Source organism: Clupea harengus, chromosome 17 (assembly GCF_900700415.2).
Source record: "Clupea harengus chromosome 17, Ch_v2.0.2, whole genome shotgun sequence".
NCBI lineage: Eukaryota > Metazoa > Chordata > Actinopteri > Clupeiformes > Clupeidae > Clupea > Clupea harengus.
In genome coordinates, this window is record NC_045168.1 from 2,645,881 (window position 1) to 2,668,430 (window position 22,550).

The 22,550-nt window shown below is 43.3% G+C and overlaps 1 protein-coding gene across 3 annotated transcripts in view; it reads right to left on the reverse strand.

Moving 5' to 3' along the window:
• zbtb47b (zinc finger and BTB domain containing 47b) overlaps positions 1–16,808 on the reverse strand; it is a 28,966-nt gene extending 12,158 nt beyond the window's left edge. Inside the window, exon 1 of one of the 3 annotated variants that reach the window (XM_031583522.2) lies at positions 16,785–16,808. In XM_031583522.2, the coding sequence (XP_031439382.1) occupies positions 16,785–16,790 (6 nt within the window). In that variant the 5' untranslated portion in view covers positions 16,791–16,808. Of the gene's footprint in view, positions 1–7,837; positions 7,924–14,920; positions 15,123–16,784 lie in introns of those variants that run through there. The other 2 variants (XM_031583523.2, XM_031583524.1) reach the window with 2 other exon arrangements.
• Between the last annotated feature and the right edge of the window lie 5,742 nt (positions 16,809–22,550).

Here is a 22,550-nt window from a genome sequence, read left to right on the forward strand (position 1 = left end):
ACAATATATAGCACATAGATTACAAACTTTCAGCAACTTTAATCTCTGCATTTCATATATTACAATTACAGAAGGCATCCCAAGCATTACAAGCACGCAGTGAAGTACAGCGCAGACACAGGGGCAGCGGGCGACACTGAAAACTGCAGATTGCTCAATCCAATACCCATCCCCCCTCCATCTCCCTCTCTCTCTCTCTCTCTCTCACTCCCTGGCTCTCAAGGTGGGTTTATTTTAGCACAGGAAGGGCAAGGTTTCGATCTCCGCTGGATCTGCACGTCTGGGCTCCACAGAACAGACAACCCCTCTCTCGTCCATTCACTTGCTCTTTCCACAAGGAGGAGAGGAGGTGGGCGATTTGTATGCAATACCGCCCTTCAGCCCTTAACTCCCCACAAACACCTTTCTCCATCACTACCTCTCTCTCAATCTCGCCCTCACTCCATCTATTTCTATCACTTCTCCCTTTCTCTTTCTCTCCCTCCTTCTCTTTCCTTTTCTATCTGTAATGCTCTTTCTCTCTCTCTCTCTCTCCGTCTGTCTCTTTCTCATGACTCCCTTTCCCTTTCCCTCTGCCTCTGCCTTTCCCTCTCCTCCCTCCCTCTCTCTCTCCTTGCATGAGGGCTTCATCATTATGCTGAAGACAAAGCATGCAGGCATATAAACTATTAGGAAAAGCAGGCGGGCAAATAAAGAACTGCTCTCTGAACAATTAGGTCCACTCTAACTGTGTAAGCATGGTACAAAAAAAACACTGCTACTTTCAGGAGAACTCACTTCAACAATCAGTTTCAGCTGACGTCTTTCTATAACAATGGAGTCGTCAAAGAAAGGCAACGTGAAAGTCAATGAGAACAAGGAGGGGCAAGGCAAAAATCAATCTCTGAGAACCACTTCAGTGACAACTAAACCGTATTTTTTAAGATAAGAACTTAAAAAGATATGATGATGCCACACAACAAAGATGTATGTTAGTGTTTGTAATATCTTGTGCGCTGCTGAAGATCCACTGAAATCCTTTTATGAAAATTTGCGGCAGAAACATATTGATGTCTCTGCTCGGTGCGTAGTGTGACAGCTCTCTTTCATGATGATGAGAGTCCCTGCATTCAAACACTGGCAAATTGATTCTTATCTCGTTGTTAACCTTGGGAGATGCGACGGTCTGAAGATTTCAATTACAGTTTTATCTTCGCCCAGATTTCTCCTGAGCTTTATGTCTGTCACATGCGCTCGAACAGGCCCTGGGATTGTGTTCCAGTTGGACTGAACAATAGCACGCACACACACACACACACACACACACACACACACACACACACACACACACACACACACACACACACACACACACACACACACACACACACACACACACACACACACACACACACACACACACACACACACACACACCTGAAGGGCTAACAACTGCAAGTAAACCAGGACCAAGTGATGAGACCAAGGACTAAGGACTAGGACCAAGAAGTGAATTCTCTGGACTGAAAGATTCCTAGCAGGATGTACACCAAAAATGGATGCACACTGTAGGCATTAACTTAATGATGATGATCAGATAATTAATGATCCACATAAATAATTTACTTCATGTGGTGGGATGTAGATATTTGATATTTGACACTGATATTTGACTGTAAATAATAAATGATAACATACTTTATGATCTTTCAGTCATACGCTTTTCTCTGGCTTAGTCAGAAATGAACACTTGGTATGGCTGGTAGATCAGGCTGAACATACATTGTCTATGGTAAACAATCTGTTGTGTTTGCTCTTCACCCTCACTGAAATGTCAGAGGTCTGTCTGTTCACCAGCCAAGCAAACAGTGCCACTAACCACAGCTCAATCAGGAGCCTGCACATGCATTATTTATTAAAGCACAGCCCTAAACAAGCACACAGGAGTCACTGACATGCCAAGCCAGCGGTATCATTTCAGCAAAAATCTCTCTCTCTCTCTCTCTCTCTCTCTCTCTGCTTTCTCTATCCAACTCTCTCTCTCTTCCACGTCCTGCTGCAGTCTGATTCTTTCTATTCATTCCTATTCCATCTCTCAGATGCTCAGTTCAGGGTCCTTCTTTGGGCTTCTGTTGGTTCCATTTGATACTAATACTGCTATTAGCAAACCACCCGACTCTTCAGTTCTACAAGTTTTAGGTCAAGAGTCCACACAGCAACACCCGTACCTGAACATCCATCCTGTGCCCCGCAGCATACATCTCCCAGCATCCTCTCTGGTATTAACGCAAGTTCCACATCACTGTCCAAATAGACAGCATCAAGTCTGTCTTTCTTTCCCACAGGCACCAGCACAAGTGGCAGCAGGCCAGGCAGGGTGGTATGCACTTGGCCAGGGCAAGCCGTTTCAAAGGCCAGGCAGGGCACAACCACAAAGCCCTGCCTGAAGAAGAATGAAATTCCACCCCCAACCCCTAACTCTTAATTTGACTTTCACTTGTGAAAGTGCTGCAGCACTCGGGGAGCGTTTACTAGGCCATAAAAACACAGCATTTCCCACGTTTACGGCTGCTTCCAGCCAGGCTCTTAACGCAAGGTCTCTCCTGAGAGCACTGCCTTTAAAGAACCACTGGGCCATTCGGAGACCTGGATGAGACTACGGCCAGAGGAGCTAAAATGTCTGATTTGACTCTGGTGCAGGGGAGGACATGAGGACAGAGTGGGTGGATGGGAGCAGAGGGGGGGGGGGGGGGCAGAGGGTGGGGAGAGAGAAATTGACTGAGAATGTGTGATTGAGAAAGTGAAAAAAGGAGATGGTGAGAGAGTGACAAGGAGAAATGGAGAGAGTTAGGGATTGATTGAGGGAGAGAGAGAGAGAGAGAGAGAGAGAGAGAGAGACAGAGACACACTCATACAGTAAGAGAGAAAAAGGAGTTAGTGCAAAAGAGGGAGAGAGAGAGCAAGAAAGAGAGAGAGAGAGAGAAGGACAGCAGTTCATTAAGTTTGACTTCCCCCTGCTTATAAGGACCCTGTAAGCCAGTGGTAGTTGATCAAGCTGTCTAACAAATCCCCCAGCTTCTAAAATGTCAGTCGAGAGTCCACCACATGGGCATAGCACTTCATGAACTCAAAACACAGACACAACCCTGAAACACATTTTATAGTTTACTAACATACATGCTACACTTAAAAGTTAAATGACGAAAAAAAATACTAAGATAACTGGTGATCTGCAGTACATACAAAATGTACAGTATCATTTTATAAATGCACCACTCATGGTTAACATTGTATTTTTATATTGCAGGACGTTCCAAAGAAAATCAGAAGAGTAAAGTGTTGCACACGAAATTAACTATTCAAATATTCAACAATATAAAAAAATGGCTGTATTGGTGAAGTACATGATGTCAAAGTCACCACGGACTGCTGATGTAGCACGGTGCAGCTGGTCTAATTCACTTTTTCACAATCAGTCTGTTCCTGATGTACTGTATGTATACTGTAAGATTTATTTATATTCATGTGGGGTAATCCTGTACTTGACACTAAGACCCCCCCCCCCTCTCCAGTACAGTGGTGTGTGTGTGTGTATGTGTGTATGTGTGTGTGTGTGTGTGTGTGTGTGTGTGTGTATGTGTGTATGTGGTGTGTGTGTGTATGTGTGTGTGTGTGTGTGTGTGTGGGGGGGGGGGGGTTCTGGCATCTCAGGGGAAGAGCCCAAGAGCTGATCTGCCTGGGGAGGGAAGTACCCAGTCAGCATTCCCCCCTCTGTCCAGCAAAGCGCTCCTGACAGGAGCCCTGGGTGGCGATGGCACGGTGACTGGCACTCACAGCGAGCGGAGTGGGCATCGCGTCAACTCCCATCACCCTCAGCAGGACACAGAGACGGGACGAGGGGAGGGGAGGGGAGGGACAGTAGGGCGGGGGAGCGGAGGACAGGAGCTGTCACCAGACGGGCCGGGAGAGAGTGACCCGACCAAGAGTAAACACACACACACACACACACACACACACACACACAGGATGGCCAGGAGTCATCAACTCATCAACACACCTCATAGGGAGCCTGATGTCGACAGGCCTTATGCTCATAATGAAGTACCAGGAAGTAAAGTATACAATATAACTGCATTAACCGAGCCATCATATGGCTGTCTATTTACATGTGATTTTATATGTACACCCATGTCAATGCATGCACACAGTATATAAACAGGCAGATGCCCCCCAACAGAGGAACAGTGTGCACTATGTCTACATACTATACAGAATTTAGTACATGTATGACATGACATTCATGTTCTATACTTGGGACATAACTAATTAGAATGGTAAGAATTGGTAATCATAAAAGATTTACACTGTAATCAGAATGAGAAATGCCAATAGCATCTATGCCAGCATCAAACCCATTGACAGTCATATGGCATACCTATCTACAGTGAATGTGTATGTAAGCGTGTTTCCAGCTCCCCCCCCCACCCCTCTTGAAAACATCAGGGGAATCCAAAGAAGGCACAAGAATTTGAAGTTTTAGGTGTGGCACAGTAGCTTGAGATTTGATTCTTCTAATGCAAACCCCATGTCAGTAAAAATCTAATCTAAAAATCTGACAGACTCTGACCTGACATTATAAAAAGATGTCCAGTCCCAGCAGGATGCCCTTTTGCACTCCTGTTCCTCCTTTGTGGCCTCCTGTGCCAACATGCTGTAAGAATGTATCAGCTAGCCTGGCACAGACGACGGACAGACCCACGAGTAAGAATCGTGATTCGCCACGGAGCGTTAGCGCCACAGTCTCACAGCGTTACCTGATCGGCCACGGCCGGCCGGCTAGCTCTTTCCTGCCCCATGAAAAAGCCCTCTGTCCTCCCCTAATATGCAGCCTACAGGAAACGGGCCAAGTCGACACAGAAAACCACACTGATGACCTCCTGTGAAAGGCCGCTATAAAAGGATTCCAGTGATGCTTCAGTGAATCGAGACGATCAGGATTCAGATACGCACAGAGAGAGACTGCAGTAGGCCTGCGCTGCAAATACAAAATACCTTCATTAAGGCCCAAACCCACAAACCCATGGAGAGATAAAACACTAGTGCTGGTCTAAACATTGACACATCACATGACTTTAGTTACATATATCAGATGGCCATGTGTCAGGAGTTTAAAGACTAGCCTTTTTCAAGTAAGAAACTCAGCCATCTTGTTTGAGGTCTGTAACTGAGACACAACAGGAGAGAGGGACCTCCCAGCAGACCTATTAGGTGCTTCTCAGTAGTTCTGTCTCAGGCTCGTTTGTTCTGCTGCTGCAGGACAGTCCCCTGTGTGTCTCCCCTCCCAAACAAGCCAAGGTTGAGCTGAGTTGAGAGAGAGAGAGAGAGAGAACAAGTGAGAGAGAGCCGGGTTGAGAGAGAAAGAGAGAGCAAGTGAGAGAGAGCTGAGTTGAACGAGAAAGAGAGAGAGCAAGTGAGAGAGAAAGAGAGAGCAAGTGAGAGAGAGCTGAGTTGAGAGAGAGCAAGTGAGAGAGAGCTGAGTTGAGAGAGAAAGAGAGAGAGAGCAAGAGAGAGAGAGAGAGAGAGAGAGAGAGAGACAGAGAGAGCAAGTGAGAGAGAAAGAGAGAGCAAGTGAGAGAGAGCGATGCAGGAAAGGAGAGAGCAGGATGGCCAGGATGGGGAGGAGAAAAGGTGGGTCGTCTGGACGGTGTGTGTGTGTGTGTGTGTGAATTTGTGAATGTGTGTGTGTGTGGGGGGGGGGGGGGGATGTGCGTGCCTGTGAGTATGTGTGCATGAGTATGTGTGCATGAGTATGTATGCCACCCCTTGAACAAACACACACACACACATGCACAAACACGCAGACACCAGTGAACACACACACACACACACACACACACACACACACCACACACACACACACACATATAGTCACAATCCAATCAGGACACACTCTGAGCACTGACCTTGAGAAGGGAGGGAGGGTGAAGCACAGATGCACAGAGGCCCCTGTAGGATCCACAGAAATAACAGCCCTGCTCCGCTACAGTATGACTTATAGCCTGAGCACACATGCTCCCACTGCACACCACTCTCAGTCTGGAGACATAGCCTGCGTCTGCATGTGTGTGGACTCTTGAAAGCTGACGTTAGTGAGCGTGTGGCAATGTGTGTGTGTGTGTGTGTGTGTGTGTGTGTGTGTGTGTGTGTGTGTGTGTGTGTGTGTGTGTGTGTGTGTGTGTGTGTGTGTGTGTGTGTGTGTGTGAGAGAGTGAGTGAGTGTGTGGCAATGTGTGTGAGTGTGTGCATGCGCGTGTGTGTGTGTGTCTTGGTATGATGACAGAATGACAATATGTTGACAATATGTTTTTGTAGGTATTGGAGGGTATGATGTGAGAGTCATGAGAGAATATGTGTGTACATCAGTGTGGCTATCTGTTTTATAATGTGTGTGTGTGTGTGTGTGTGTGTGTGTGTGTGTGTGTGTGTGTGTGTGTGTAGGTATGTCTGTGCCACTCACAGACCAGACAGTCTGAGTCACGTACTGAAGAGCCATTGAATGCTGATGAGAAGACTGCAATAAAACATGCTAATAAAAATCATTGCTAATGACAGGTGCAAGGCCTCCAGCCACTGACGGCCCCTTACGTCTGTTTAAGGTCACGTATCTGCAGCCTGTAGTCCTGTCTCCCTGTCTCCCACTCAGCACCAGCTAAATGACAAAGCTGATTAGCTAACACACTTAAGCCAGTCAGCTAACTAACACAGCCACTTGGGTAATGAACCTGTCCAGTGAGCGAATAACTTAGCCATGATTTGCTTTGTCTTTTAACAACAGCAACGTTTTTTTTTTTATTATTCTAGATGTTAGGATTGGTTAATATGGCAAATCAGCAAAGCAACTATGGCCTTTACCCAAAGATAATACAGTCTGAGCGTACAGAACCTAGTACACATAGTGGTATACAGTCATTTAATAGTACATATAATCAGTAACGAGAGCATATAATCAGGCAGTTATTAAAAGCTAGCACCCTCACAGTTTACTAGTCAGCCACAGCCAACCAGCAAATGAACACTGAGAAAGCCAATCTGCCACATAACACAGTGAGTGTGTTAACACTTCTCATCATCTCTCACAGTCTCAGCAGCACCATGATCTGCGGGCACCCTGTAAAGATGCCAGATCCTCCAGAAGGAGAGACAGCAGCTACGGCACCACAACGACTTACTTTCAGCTACATACAACGCTAGGCTACATCATGGACTATGCACAAAAAAACGATGAGGATTGCTTTGGTCACACTTTATTTGGATGGCCCCCTATAGACCATCTGCAGATAAACAAACCATCGGTTGAAACTACAGTTGATTTAAGGTTAGGGATTTGGTTTGATTAAGGTGATTAAGGTTCGGTGAACAATTAGAAAGACTGAACTTGAATTTCAACAAACCATTTGTGAAGTCTCTGTAGGTAAATTATCCAATTAAAGTGTTACCGTCACTTTTATTTAGAATGGCCTACAGTATTTTCCAGATATACATTTTTCATCAGTATGTGTGCACCCTTGGGGCTGAACCCATGATCTTGGTGTTGTTAGCATCTTGCTATAATAGCTTAGCTGCAGGAACACTGAATAATATCATGACTCAAATGAATCATACAGCCAACCAAGTGAGCACTAGCACTAAAGGAGCAGGTACTCAAGTGAGCGCTAGCACTAACGGATCAGATACTCAACACTGGGCTGCAGCAAAGGACTGCCTTGAAAATAACTGTAACTATTCTAAGTGGTGGCTTGTGTGTAATTAAGTGGCTCAAATGCTTCAGCTGAGAAGACATTGAACTCGGGGTCACTCACCTGTCCAACAGATTTAGCAAAGCTGAGGGGCACACCTTGAGTAAATGGAAAAGGTTCTCTCTGCCCAGCAAAGAAAGCACGACCTCCTCAATGGCACGGACTGTGAGATAAAATTCACAGGAATTAATATAACAAACAGACCAACAGAGTTGTATTTCTCTCTAAGAAGGACTGGGAAGACTGAAATTCAGCTGTCTTCATCTGATATTCATCTGATATTCATCATATGTCTCTTTCATGAGTCTGCTGTCTGAAATGTATTGAGGGACATGGAAAATATTCTGAAGCTTAACTGTCCATAAATATTATGACAGCAATGAAAGGGCTAATCTGATTAGCATTGCTATGGATCTGGCCCCACAACTATTCTATATCAATAATCACAGTCTTCAGAGAAAGCACAGCAATTTCTCACGGACTGCACCGTCGATAGAACGCAAGATATTATTTAGGAGTGTGTAACGTTTTAATCTATATGTTAATGCCACTGTACGAGTAACAGGTTCCTCCCTCAGAAACATCCTGTGGCTACTGGTGCGCGAAATTGCTACACAGACACAATAAACAGATTTTACTTATCGTGCCTCTGGGTCTAATTCGGAGGCCCTCCATTTATATCCCGAAGCAAGCAACACTGTGGCAATTGAATTTCCACAAACATATCAAGCCCCGTCCACATGTAGGGCTGATAAGGAGTAAATCAAGGCCTATTTTCCACCAAGGTATGACCAGTGGCCTTGATGTATGGGATCAAAGCAGACTGTAAGTTGAGGGAGGACACTAAGCCCTACCTGAACTTAAATTTACCAGGGGACCACAGTAACAGGACGCCAGAGCAAACAGACATTCTTTCCCTCTCCCTCCCTCTGCATTTACTTTCTTGACTCTCTCGATCCCTTTCTCTCTTTCCCAACCACTTTTTTTCCTTTCAATCTTTGTCTCGCTCCATCTCTTTCTCTGGCTATCCTGCTTCTCTTTCTTTCCATCCCTCTTTCTCTCTCTCCTTCTGTACCTGTACCTCTCTCTCTCTCTCTCTCTCTCTCTCTCTCTCTCTCTCTCTCCTCTCTCTCTCTCTCTCTCTCTCTCTCTCTCTCTCTCTCTCTCTCTCTCTCTCTCTCTCTCTCCGTCTCTGCGAGAGGTTGGAGGGTTTGCTCAGCTCTTGGCGGCTGCTGCCAGGAAGTTTCTGCCTGGCCTGGTGAGCTATGTGACTAAGAGCTGAGTCAGGAGTGCTGGCCAAGAGAGGAGCCTGTGGAGCTGGCATCTCCTCCCCTGCTCATAAAACACAAACACAACAGACCCAAGCACCATGTGTGCAGGCACGGACAGTCACGCACGCATACACACATATGCAAATACACACGCAGGCAAGCACACACAGACACACACACGTATGCAAAGACACACATGCACAGACATGCAAACACACAAAACCAAAACAGGCACAGACAGAACAGAACATTCACATATAAACACACTAGGGATGGGCATAATTAATCGACGATCGATTAATTGATCATTAAGAATTTCCTCGATGAAATCATTTTTTCATCGATTAAAACTAATGCATGTTCTGTTGCGTAGTGTGCGTGTAATTTATTTATTTTAGGGCTGTCAAAGTTAACACGTTACTCTATGAGATTATTGTGGCCGAGATTAATGCAATAAAATATTTGAACGCAGTTAACGCAACTTTTGTTTAACTTCCGGTGCGCAGTTGACCCATGGCACGAAACTGCCGCGTGTCCTGCAGTCAATTTAGATAGAAGAGACCGAGACGGTAGTTGAAGATGGAGAGAGCTGGAGGGATTGTTGGGCGGAAAGTTTCTGTTTAAGAGGCAAAATGACAGAAACAATCGACAAAACTAAAGTTGTATGTAGCATTTGTCGAGCTGAAATGTAGCTATTACAGAAAGCAGCTCGTCTTTAAGTTATCACCTTAATGCAAAGCACCCCGACAGAAAGCAGTCCCAGGTTAGGATGGTCGCCCAACCCACACTCCACGACTTCTCTAGGAAATGAACTAGACCAGTCCGTGAAAAGGTTACCAACGCTGTAACAGTTTTGGTTGCCGATGACTGTCGGCCCATCAACATAGTTGAAGACGGTGGGCTGACTGAGGTGATTCGAATTGCTTCAGGGGACAATTCTTACGATTTACCGTCGAGGGGCACCATTGTGTCTCGCATATATTTCCTTGTATGACGGCGAGAGAGCACGAAAAAAAATACAATTAAACAACAGTGTCTAAAATACACGCTGTTGAAGTGATTACTCGTCTGTCTGAAGATTTAGTCTCGAGAAGGAAAACAAACTTTTAATCACGATAAATCTAGATGAATGAATTTCAAAATGTGAGATTAATTAGTTAGAGAGAGAGAAAAAAAGTTGTGTTTATGAGCACCGGCTTCTAGCTGTCGGCTCCGCTGCTTAAGAGTACAGCAGCGCATATTTTCAAGTGTAACCATTGAACGGATCCCGTTTAACTGCCACAAGAGTTGTCCATCTTGTAAGTTTAACTGCCACAAGAGTTGTTCATCTTGTAACAAAAGATCTCAATGAGGAAACACGCTGTGTTTTTTTCTATTTTCACTGCATTTTAATATAGCCTATAAATAGTGAATTTTAATATAAAAATATTAATGATTAATCGAAAATCGATCGTTAATTCTCCCGACGATCGATTAAGACAATTTAATGGAATGCCCATCCCTAAAACACACACATGCACACACACACACATATACACAGAAAGACAAGAGAACATTCACATGCGAACACACTAATGAAAACACACTCACATGCAAGCACACACATGCGTACATGAAAACCAGTGCACACACAAATAAAGACCAATGTCCACACAAGGACACTCACACACACTGACAAACGCATGTACACCTTAAAACAAACACACACAAGGATAGACTCTGAAGAAGTGCACAGGTTAACACTAATGCATGCACACACACAAAACAGATGTAAGTATAAGAAACACACACAGGAATAAACACCTCTGTCAAAAGATCACACACAGAACGCTACCCATACACTCACACAAAGTTACACCAAAAGCAAACACACACACACACACACACACACAAAACACACTGACACGGAAACCATGCACATTCAGACACACAGCAGCACAGACACCCTCTCACAAATGCCTGCAATCCTCATAGACACAGAGCCAGTGTTGTTCCTACGGGGGTAGAGCAACCCAACCTTAAGAAATCCACAACATGATAAAAAAAAACCTGTCAGATAATGAGAGGCTGACAGAGGCTGTTGCCAAGGGTGAAGGTAAAAGATTATAGGCTCACCTCTTAAAGCCTCCAAACTGCTTTTCTGCAAAGCATCACATACGGCAACTAAGGTGCTGGTATATTTGATAAATTGTCACATGAAGTTCCAACACTTTGATAATTCAGTAACAGTAGGACAGAGGATCCTACTGAAAAACAATGGCTTCTGAAACAAGGACAATTACAGCCAGGTAGAATCCAGAAGGGCCAGATGGAATCCCCCCAAGTAAAAGACATAAAGAACCATCAGCCGGAATCAAATGCATCATCTCTAGAAAGGCTGTAAATCTTCAGAGGCAGAAACTCTCCTGAGCTTATCTCTCTCTGCGCTCTTTCTGTAAAAGCAGCCCCTATCTGATTTCATATCTAACAGATCTTTAAACTAACTCCCTGCAGGGATCTGATAAGCATGAACAAAGGACAGGGGGCTTTTTTTCCCCTGCTAAGATACATGGATTTGATTTAACTCCAAAAACCACAGACTCTGCAGCACTGTAAGATTAAATTGACAGTGCACTCAGAGTGAACCACTGCAATTACTTTACAGAACTGAAAGCTAAAAATATGGAAGCAGGAGACGGAGAGGGGGTGGGGGGGGTGGTTCCTCTATGTCTCCCCATCTAAGCTGATCAAACAACAGATAATGTTTTTTTTTTAAGTAGAGAAAAACCATGCCACACACTGCATTATCATGAATGAGGCCAGTGCATAAAACAAACAAGATATAAGATTATCAGCGCAGCAGTTTAGAGAAGGCCAATTATCCAGCAACCTGCTGAGGCTCAAGCAAGCCCAGCATTTACATTTGCTGCAGAGCAATACATTCGGCCCAGGAGGGGATCTAGAGCTGTCACAGCACAGCACAGCACAGCACAGCACAGCACAGCGGCCCCCGAAAATAAGAGAATAATTACATAAGCTGAGTAGTTTGACCTTGTGGTCGGCAGTAGAGCTGTCGTCTGCGAATGCTATCCCTCGGACGCAAAATAGCAGCACCTATGCACTTGGTTTCCAGGGGGAGAGAGAGTCCATTTCCTGCTGGGGCTGGCGAGAGAGAAAGAGAGAGAGAGAGAGAGAGAGAGAGAGAGAGAGAGCATCTCATGTGGAGAGAGAGAGAGTGACAGAGAGAGAGAGAGAGAGAGAGAGAGAGAAAGAGAGCGAGCATCTCATGTGGCTCGCTCCTCAGAGCAGGAAGGGTTGCACTTGTCACAAGGACTACTGTGACCCTCTCTCCCTTGCTGAGCCGCTGAAAGACAGCAAAGCCTCAAAGTCGAGGGTGGGCAGGAATGTCCTGAATAGGCGGTTACATAAAAACCCCAGCATGCAGCCATAACTGGTCTCAGCTACAAAAGGGCCAACTAGGCTCTTAAATGCTGCAAGACTAGTGCTATGTATTATATGCAATTAGTGCGTGACTGTTTTTTTGTTTGTTTGTGTATGTGTGTGTGTGTGTGTGTAACAGATGGAAAAAGCATTATAACGAGATCCCATAATGATGGGACAGAGGGACTGAGATTGAAAACTATGATTGTTGATAGCACATCTTGAATTTACAGCATTTTATATCACATTTCCAACTACTTTGTTTCAACAATTCAGGTGAAATACTGTCATATTATGAATGTTCCATTACATTAAAGAAACATAGTTACGCTTAAGCATTTAAGCATAAGCAGCGTTTAAGCATTTCTGTCTAATTGCTTATGAGAGAGGGTGTTTGCTAATGGTTGTTAGATATCTTACAACATGTGTAATGTATTTTGGAACTGCCAAACACCAAACAAAACAATCTTTTAGGATTTTTTTTTTTATGGGGGATATTACTATATTATTCTCTTAACAGACCAACAGCCACACTCTGTCACTCTCTCTGTTTATGTGTGTGTGTGTGTGTGTGTGTGTGTGTGTGTGTGTGTGTGTGTGTGTGTGCCTGATGGAGCCTGCTCTGTCCGCTTATCACACAGCTTAGCCTCCTAAATGGTGAAGCGCCCATTTCTAAAATATCTTTACCCATCCGAGGCCAAAGCGAGAGCGGCCAGGGTCCCTCTGTCCACTCGTGACCTGACCCACATATTAACCCAGGCCTCCAGATGTGAACGGAGTGGACTGTGGGATTACTCCATCACTGCACCCAGTTCCACATGCTTTCTAAATGAGAGATCCCAAAACGACCCGTCCTTTTTGCCCCCACCCCCTACAAAAAAAAAAGCTTAACCCTCTCCATCATTCTGCTTCCATCCCTTGTTCACACACACACATGCACACGCACACACACACACACAAAATCAGGGCTTTTGAATGCACCCATTCATGTCAGACACGAAACACTATGGCCTAATGTATTTTCTACAAAAGCTAACACAGGAAGCTGTCGTTGCAGATAAGGCAGCTTGTCCTTGTTTTAGCAAATATCATTACATAGGTTGGAATAGTATGTGGCACTCAGACAATACTAATGTTCACAACAGAAATAATTGATATGTGTCGTTCCCTCATCTGCTGAGGAGGATTAACTGGAACTCTAAACAAAAAATGCATATTCTGGCTGCTCACTCTAAATCAGGAACTCTACTAACTGCAAAGAGAAGTATACAATCTGAAGAGCTATGAAGAGCTATGCAAGGAGTACAAACTAGTCTACAAAGTTGTTTTCCTCCTGTTGATTCTATTAGGGTTAACTGAATGAGACTGACTACATACCGTCACATAAAACAGGGTTCGGTTCTCCTAGGAGACCTGGGTCGTTAAGTACACTGTAAATAAAAATTACGCAGTTGTTTAGGATTATGTATAATCTGATTACCCCTCGACACTGTAAAACATACTGGACACAGAGCGAACACGATTAGATAAGTACAAGCACTAAAACAACGTTATAGGTCTTCATTTTCATCAGAGTTTGTATGACTTGTATGCCATGTCACTGTGGCCATAACGCAAAATGGTATTCAGAAATGCTTTACAATAAACAAACTTTACAATGAACAAATTCGAATTCAAATATTCCACAATTATATCATCGGTTTTTTTCAGGCTGTTCTTTTGCAGTAGCCTAGTAAACATTTTATCGTTAGACATTTCTTTGCCTATGTATTAAGAAAGAAAATTAACTTTTAGAAAAGGCTGCTGTAAACTGGCCAACGCACTGGACTAAAAGACAAATATAAATGCTGTGAAGATTCCAAAAACTAAACATGAATCGTTTGCGCAAATTTGTGCATGAAGCAGTCCCATCCTTCACACGCCGTTTGAGGTCATAACTTTTCACTCAGTCTTTGATGATAGTCACCTGCGACACGAACAGTCCTACGCCAAAATCTCAAAAACAAATTTAATTCACATCATCAGCACAATACTGTCGGTTGGGACGATTTCAACTTGGACCACTGTCCGAAGACAGAAGCCTCTTCAGCGCTCGCCGGCATTTAGACTGCACATCAATGTCAACAAATATGCACCAGTCACGACCTGATCCTTTCTGAAGCTCTGTGATATGACAGAATTTAACTCTTTGTGCAACAATGTAGCTATTGTAGCCATTGCATTCTTGTAAACTGTCCAATTTGGCATCTGTGTCGGCGCGTCATGCAAGTTACAAACTTCATTAGGGCGCAACATTTTCACCGCTGACAATTATGCCATCTGACGCTAAATTAAAACGAAACCACTCTGGGACAAAAACTAAGGCAAGTTTCATCGGCCTAGCCAAGTAGCTCAAATTTGGAAGAGATCAAGAAGGGACTGAAAAATAAACAAAAAATGCTCGCCTCTACTGTACCATTTTGATCCAAGATATTGCAGTGCAATGGAGTCCCCAGATAACTCCTTTTACGTCGGACTTCCGCTCGCCTCGAAAGTATAGGCTGGATTTTCACATTTCTTCAGTTTTTTCTTCCCCTCAGTCTTTTTCGCCGTGCTAGCATTCAGACAGACAAAAATGCAGAGGCTGCTTTTGCAAAAGGAACTGGTGATTGGAGCTCAGGGATCATATGGGCTTTTTGTCAGAAGTTTTAAAGGGACATTGCACTGTATTAAATAAAGCATATTCTCTGAATGTTTGGATGTTTCACATGTTTCTTTTATACTTGTAACTTTAGATGATTCACTTTAGACTCGTTTGAATATGTAACGGTAGTAGTAACTTGTACCTGACTAAATAAATTGTGAAACTCTGACCCACTGTGGCCTCTCCAGAAATTCTTAACTAGAAAAGTATTTCTAGGTAAAGGGTTTTTCCACAATGACTGGCTAGGATTTGTTTCAAACCGAATAGCAATATGTAAGTCTTGAAGACCTGGCAAATTAACTGGGCTAGACACGCTACAGGAGAACAGTTCATTGTATTATACAGCGGTGGATTGCTGATCAGCCTCTGCACTGGATTGAATGGTTACGGAGATCGTACAGCATCCAGGCGCCCGTCACTGAACCAAGTCGATCGAACAAGCTGCTAAACCCTGTAACAGCACTGTAGCTTTTGAGTTAGTCTCCAGAACTAGAAACAGGAATATGTCAAAAGATAAGAAATAGGCCGTGTCAAAATCCTGTGCGAAACTATTCCTAGAAGAAAAATGTTAGCTTTTTAAAAAGTAAGAGGGGTATTCGTCAAAAAAAAAGATTGTAAGTATCCAAAGAAATGACCCTAGGTCAGCCTACCTAACGGATAGCAATATACATTAAAAGCCAGGAGCTAAGGCTGAGTTACTAATTGAGTGGAGTCCGATTAATTAGGTTGGAGTCAGATTCATTATGGTCGTACAAAGAAGGCTGCTTTAATCAATTATATTTCAGCAAAGCGCATACACGTTGAAACCTTCGGACACCTATTCCGCCATTGGTTTGGGAGAATTGTTCTTTACACAGGCAGGACGTGCTACTATGACAACAGCGGCAAGTTATCTCATGATCCACTTACTGAGCTTACTAAACGACTGCTGGACACATTTATGAACATCCCATAATATCATAGCCAAGCTGATCTCTGAGCTGTCAGCATGTAGCAAACCTCTGGGGTAACTGAAGTTTATGCTGGGTTTCCACTCATTTAGATTTCATTGTTAGTTTAATTGTTAGACAGTGGAGGCTTATTAAAATTGACAGGTTTGTATGTTTACTGCAGTTTCTTGAAGAACAGAAGATGGATAATGGAATTTGGAATCTGAAATATCGGAACTGGAAGCTGAACCTGCTAGACTTCCTGACTAATCCTGTAAAGTGTGTAACTAAAACTCTCATGGACAAACACACACATACGCATTCACACACTTCAGGCAAGCAACAGTTGTGCAGTTTTGGCCAAACATCAAAATTGTCTGTGTCTGTTAATGTCCGTGGAGGCACTATGTTAATAACATCAACACCAGCTGAGTGGAGTTCTTTTCCCCTTGTTTGTGTCGTTCATGTGTGCTTCCTCCTCTGCTTTCACAGGTTGAGTTTTTACAGCACTACTCCGGTCCCTAAACACCAGCCCCTGTGTCCGTTCAGCTTTGGAGCGAACGATGGTGAGTTCTCCTCAGAGTGTCCAAGCTCTACCCATCAGCCTGCCCCCTCTACAGCCCACACAGACACAGCAGCGTCCACAGGAGCTGACCCAGCACCCGACTACCACACACCCCTAACTACCACACCACCAACCACCTTACCATCATAGGCTGACCGGCCAACCTTCAGAGGGCTCCAGGTCTCCAACACCTCCTCGTAAAGATTTGTCTGCTGTAAAGCTTCCTCTGGGATTTCATCCGAGTCCTTGTCGGCCTGATAAGGATGATGAAGAGGCGGATCTAGAGATGGATGCAGCCGATAGTTGTACTGACACAGGTAATGAACATCAATACCTGCCTTTGCACAAATACAGCTAGAAGATTACCTGCCAAATCTGAGATATTGTATAGTGCAGACTGTGCTCAAATTCTGAGAATTCAGGCATGTATTTACAGTCGTAAAGGTATATTTACCTGAACAGTCTACATTTAACTTCACCTCTGTTACATCTTGATCTGCAGGCACAGCAGGTTGACTTGATACCTCACCATAATTGAATGCTGTAGTGAGCCTAAATAAATCACCATTTAATCTATCCAAAACAGAAATCCTTGTTCATGACTACTTAAGCGAACATCATGGGACAGTCTTTCCTCACATATACAGTGCTGCTTGAAAGTATGTGAACCCCTTGAGCAGTTTAGAGTTTTCTGTTGTTTTACAATGATTTTCCTATTTTATCACCACCAGTTTTCCATATATGAAATGTCAGGTTTATGTTTATCAATTTGTTTAGAGGGAATTGTGTGAGTAGCCAAAAAACTACATGAAACATGGAATTAGTGTATGTGCAAAAGTAAGTGAACCCCCAGCTGCATTGGTAAAGTCAAGTAGATTCAGGTGAAACACATTTGGGTGCTTAATTAGTCAAAGTTCAAACGCGAAAGAAGTTTCCTCAAGGAGGAATTCAGCTTGGTTTAAACCAACGTGTTCTCCCGTGGTAAATCAGTTCAATAATGAAAAGGAAATTAAACCTGCGCGTCTTCTACCGCATGTACTGTCCACAAGATGGCAGTATTTATCTAGCTAGAGCTACTAAAGCTACTACATTTAAGCAGCGCATTTCTAAAGCAAGTGCAAGTGCAGACCAGATGCAAACAAGGATTTATTTTTACAAAAAAGTTAAAACTTAACAGTCAAAAGGCAAAAGATCCAGGCAAACTAAGAATTCCAAAAAGACAAAGCACAGAAGATCCTAACTTAGAAATCCAAAAAGGGTAAAGCACAAAAGATCAAACATGTACCCCACACAGGCAGAGTATCCACAGAAATGAGGCAGAGAAGTAATACGGCATCTGACAGAGAACACAAGACAGACTGAACTTAAATACCAGAGGGGAAACAGATAATTGGTGGAAAGCAAACAAAGGGCAGGAGAAACCAATCAGGATCACAAACAGGCTAATTAAACAGAACAGGTGTGGTAGACGGTGATGGGAAAATCCAGGAAGTGGCAGAAGGCAGGTGGGGGAGTTCAGGACAAAACAAGAGAACACATGGCATCACAAACAAACACAAGAAAGCACATAGCATAACAAACAAACACAAGAAAGCACATGGCGACCAGAGTCCCTTGGCTTAGCAGAGAGGATACTAACAATGTCAGTAAATGTACACTTCACAGCAAAACAAACAGACATCCAAATAAGGAACAGATCAAATAGGCTCTAACCTGCACTTCCTCTACCAGGTCACAGTGCACGACTCTTGGGATGACGGAGATGCGGAAGTGAAAGAGTTCTGACCCCCTTGAGAAAAAGAGGGAAGCCAGACAGAAACCAGTCATCAATTTAATATGATTCTGAAATATTCATGATCTGGCAGACCCTAAAACACGATGGATAGGTTTAAGGCCTTTTCATGTAGACTTTACATGTAAACTTAATTTACAGTTTTTTCCCGATCATTTTCACACTTACCTCAATACCATGTACACTTTTTCCAAACTCTTCACACAGTGTGCTTTACAGACGCACACCTCAGCATATCAGTTAACCTTTGGTGCAAAATGCACTACAACCACCAAAACACTTCATACTTCACCCAAAAGTGACTCATGCTGCCGTAACTTTAGCAAATGTTCTCTCACAGGAAGACTACTTTGTCACTCAAAGTACAATGACCTAAAAAACACAGACAACTTGAAGCATTGCAAAATGCATATATTATGTGTTGCTGTATCCTCTATTTTTGCACAGTTTAGTGTTGCATTGCAAAATAAAAGAAACATGTATGACACCTCGTACACTTAAAATATGTGATATAAAATGAAATACAATAGATATGAAATTCAGCTATATGCCTCAAGACAACTCCATGCTAAATTTCTGTGGTACACTATAGCACAAAAGAAGTGGGCAGAAACTTTTCTATTCCTAGTACAGTAAGTGAAACAACAACACATGAGACTAGCACTAGAAGTGTCCTGCAGCCCTAAGGCTGATCCGTGGTGACATTTTTATAAACTTAGAATTTACAGTACTGAACTCTCACTTGCCTTGAATCTTTAGAAAAAAATCTTTAGCACATCTTATCCACCCCTAAAATCCCCCATATACCACAAATATCTAGTTTTGTGTGGCAAGATTACCAGATGTGATCAGTGGTACAGTGTTTAGTGTTGTTGGCTAACAAGCAGCTGACATGGTTTCAATTCCTGGGCAATGCAAGATGCTATTGTAAGTAGGGATGGGTATCGTTTGGGTTTTTTCCGATACTGGTGCTAAACCGATACTTTTAAAATGATACCGGTGCCTAAACGGAGCCTGAACCGATACCCTTATTTTTTAAAGCACAAAGCGACGATTGACGACATTAAAGAAAGGCTTTTTTTATTGCTTTTTTTTCTTCAAATTGAACAATATATTAACTGTTTAAAGTATATTATAAATATAAATACATACAAAACACTTGGCTTCCAACTACAGCTTCAAACATTTTAACTTCAAACTATGAACATTATAGTAACTGTAAACAACAGTTTATAGTATACTTAAATAAATATAAATAAATACAAAAAACAGCTTCAAACTTCTTTAGCAAAACTATGAGCATATTTGCCTTTGGAGTCAAATTTTTTTATTTTGTTTGCATTTATTTCATGAAATTTCACCATTTTATGATTTGTTTATACCTATCTTTTCTATCTTGTTTATAGTTAAAACTGTTACTTGAACACACTGAGTACGAGACAATGTGTACTGCCCCTTTAAGAGACTACCGTTGGTATTTTAGCTGTCATCTCCGTTTATTTTTCAGTCTTCGGTTGCTGATCTGCCGTTGACTCTTGCCTTCTCTCCCCTCTTTTCACGCAATTATTTTGTTGCATTTGCTGCACGTCGCGATGTTTGAATCTTTTTGTGCGAAATACAGCCACACTTTTGACCGTTTACCTTTCGGTTTTTTTCTCTGTTAAAAGGTTGATGGCTAGTTCTGTTTGTGCTTGCCTGCGCTTCACTGTCATAAGACTGTTGCTATGAAAACACCAATGAGCGTGAGCGACACAGGACAAAGTTTACATTGGGAGCTGGGGCAGTTTTACATGTGCCCCACGGAATCTGCCTAGCGACCGTGTTCAATTGGCTCATGCACCGAAATGAAGCACCGAAATCTGCGTTGCATTTCGGTCCGGGTTGGTACCGGTTGTATTGGAACCGGTTCCATATTGGTACCGGTTCTCGGTACCCAACCCTAATTGTAAGTCACTTCGGATAGACATGTTTGTTGTAGTTGCCTTTTTGGGTCACTTTGTCACATTGATGGCCAATGACTTTCATATGCAGCAGTAATAGTGGGAATAGTCTTCAGCATCTTTCTATCTACAGTGATCTAAACTTTGTCTGGTTTTGAACTGAAAGTTAACTGTTTTGAACAGAGTATCTAATATCTGCAAAAAATGCTGTAGTTGCACAGTGTTTTGCTGGTGGTGAAAATTGACTGTGACATGTATCCATGAATTTCGAAGAAGTGGTCATTGACTGCATTTTGTATATAAGCAATGGGAAAAGTATCCACAGTTTAGTTCACATAGTCTACTGATATGCTGGATGTGTTGAGTGTTTTGAGAAAGTGTACATGGTATTGAACACAGTGTGAAAATGATTGGAAAAAAACTGTAGCATAAATTGCAGTAGTTCTGAAGTGCTACAAGGGTCAAAAAAGAGTTTGTTAAACAATTGCTTAAATGTACAATTTAATGTTACCATATTGCATTTATTATTTTCATGTGTAATGGTTGACTGCAGCACTGTGAAGCTTCGGAGAGTAACTTCCAAACCATGACCAGTAGACATGGCCTTACATAGCAACTGATCTGCAGGCCCTCAGGGGAGTGAGTTTGAATTACGTTTGGAATACAGCAAGACAAGAAAACGAATAACAAATAATGATAATAAGAAAAACAATACAAATAAACAAAATCGTCCCACTGCGAGCTTCGCTGGCTGCTTTCTGCACTTGAACAGTGGGAGACAGACAACTGTATGGGTAATAGTAGAGCGCTGAGTGGAGTGAAGTCACCGCACTGCTCTGGAGAACAGCTGTCTGCACAACCTAGAGGTGCTGTAGAAGGTGCACTGGAATTCCAATCCATTCCAATCATTACACCATACAGTGTAGATGTAAGCCATGACTCCAGGTGGTTTTAAGGTAGAAAATGTTACTATCATGGCGTGCAGTCAACATGGTGCACTGTTGCAGATGGACAGGCAGGGGCATTCCGTCAGGATGCTGCATTCATCCTAGATGCTGTTCACTGAACTCCAAAAGTTTAACTGTTCATGCTTAGTTTAATGCCTACAGCTGAGCTTTTTGTCACTGTTAAACAAATAACATCAAGATTAAACATTAATGAACGCTTCAGCAACTATATGAAGGAGTATTTTTCTCCTGTGACAGCCCAGCTGGTGCAGTTGTTGACCTCGGTCACCATGGCAAAATACGGTGAGCGCAGCGGTTGGTCTTGGTGGTTAGCGCGCCTGAGGAACAGCGTGATGTTGAAGTTGATCAGAGGATACATCGTTCTCAGAACCTAGGGAAGTTTAGAGGGAGACCAGCATGGGGTGGATTTTTCCGTCCCGTTTCTGCAAAAACATGTAATATTTCCCCACCCGCATTAATCCTGCAAGTGGACATTTACTTGGGATGGATTTTTCCGTCCCGCTCCTGTGAAAATGTTCAGTTTCTTCCCACCCCCACTCAGCCGTCAAAATTACTCCCACAATACTCCTGCGGGAGTGCAGGCCTCTACTCCAAGACAAGAAAGCCAAACTCCTTAGTGTGTCTATTCAGAGTATACGGTTAGGGGTTAAAACCTGTGGCTTTAAGTGTGTCTACTTACCCTCTTCCTGCAGTCAGAGTTGATGGCCAGGGGAGAGACCCTGAGAGCATTTGTGCAGCCGCACTCCGCCGCAGATGCCTTTCCAGCACACTGTTTTTATCGGCCGGTGTTCTGCACACACAGACACCAACACACACAGACACCAACACACATACACACCAACACAAACATACACACACAATAATTCAGACACAGCTAAACACATGAAACAAGAAGAGTACAACTGCTTGTTTCATCCCCCTACGCCCCCCCAAAACACACGCAACTACAGCGTCTAAAAACAGAGATTGGCTGGGGACTGGGCTTGTCTTGCGATGTAGGTGCGGCATCCCCTCACCTTGGACACGGCTGGCTGGGGTCTGCATTGTAGATTTGGTCTGAAGTAGGGATCAACACACCCAACTGGGACGGAGGCCTATAGTTGACCCGGGACGCCCAGACACGAAATACACTTAACTTGAACTAGTCCAGTCTAGTAAAACAGAGTTTAGACAAAATACATCTTTTAGGCTATATCAACAATCTTTTG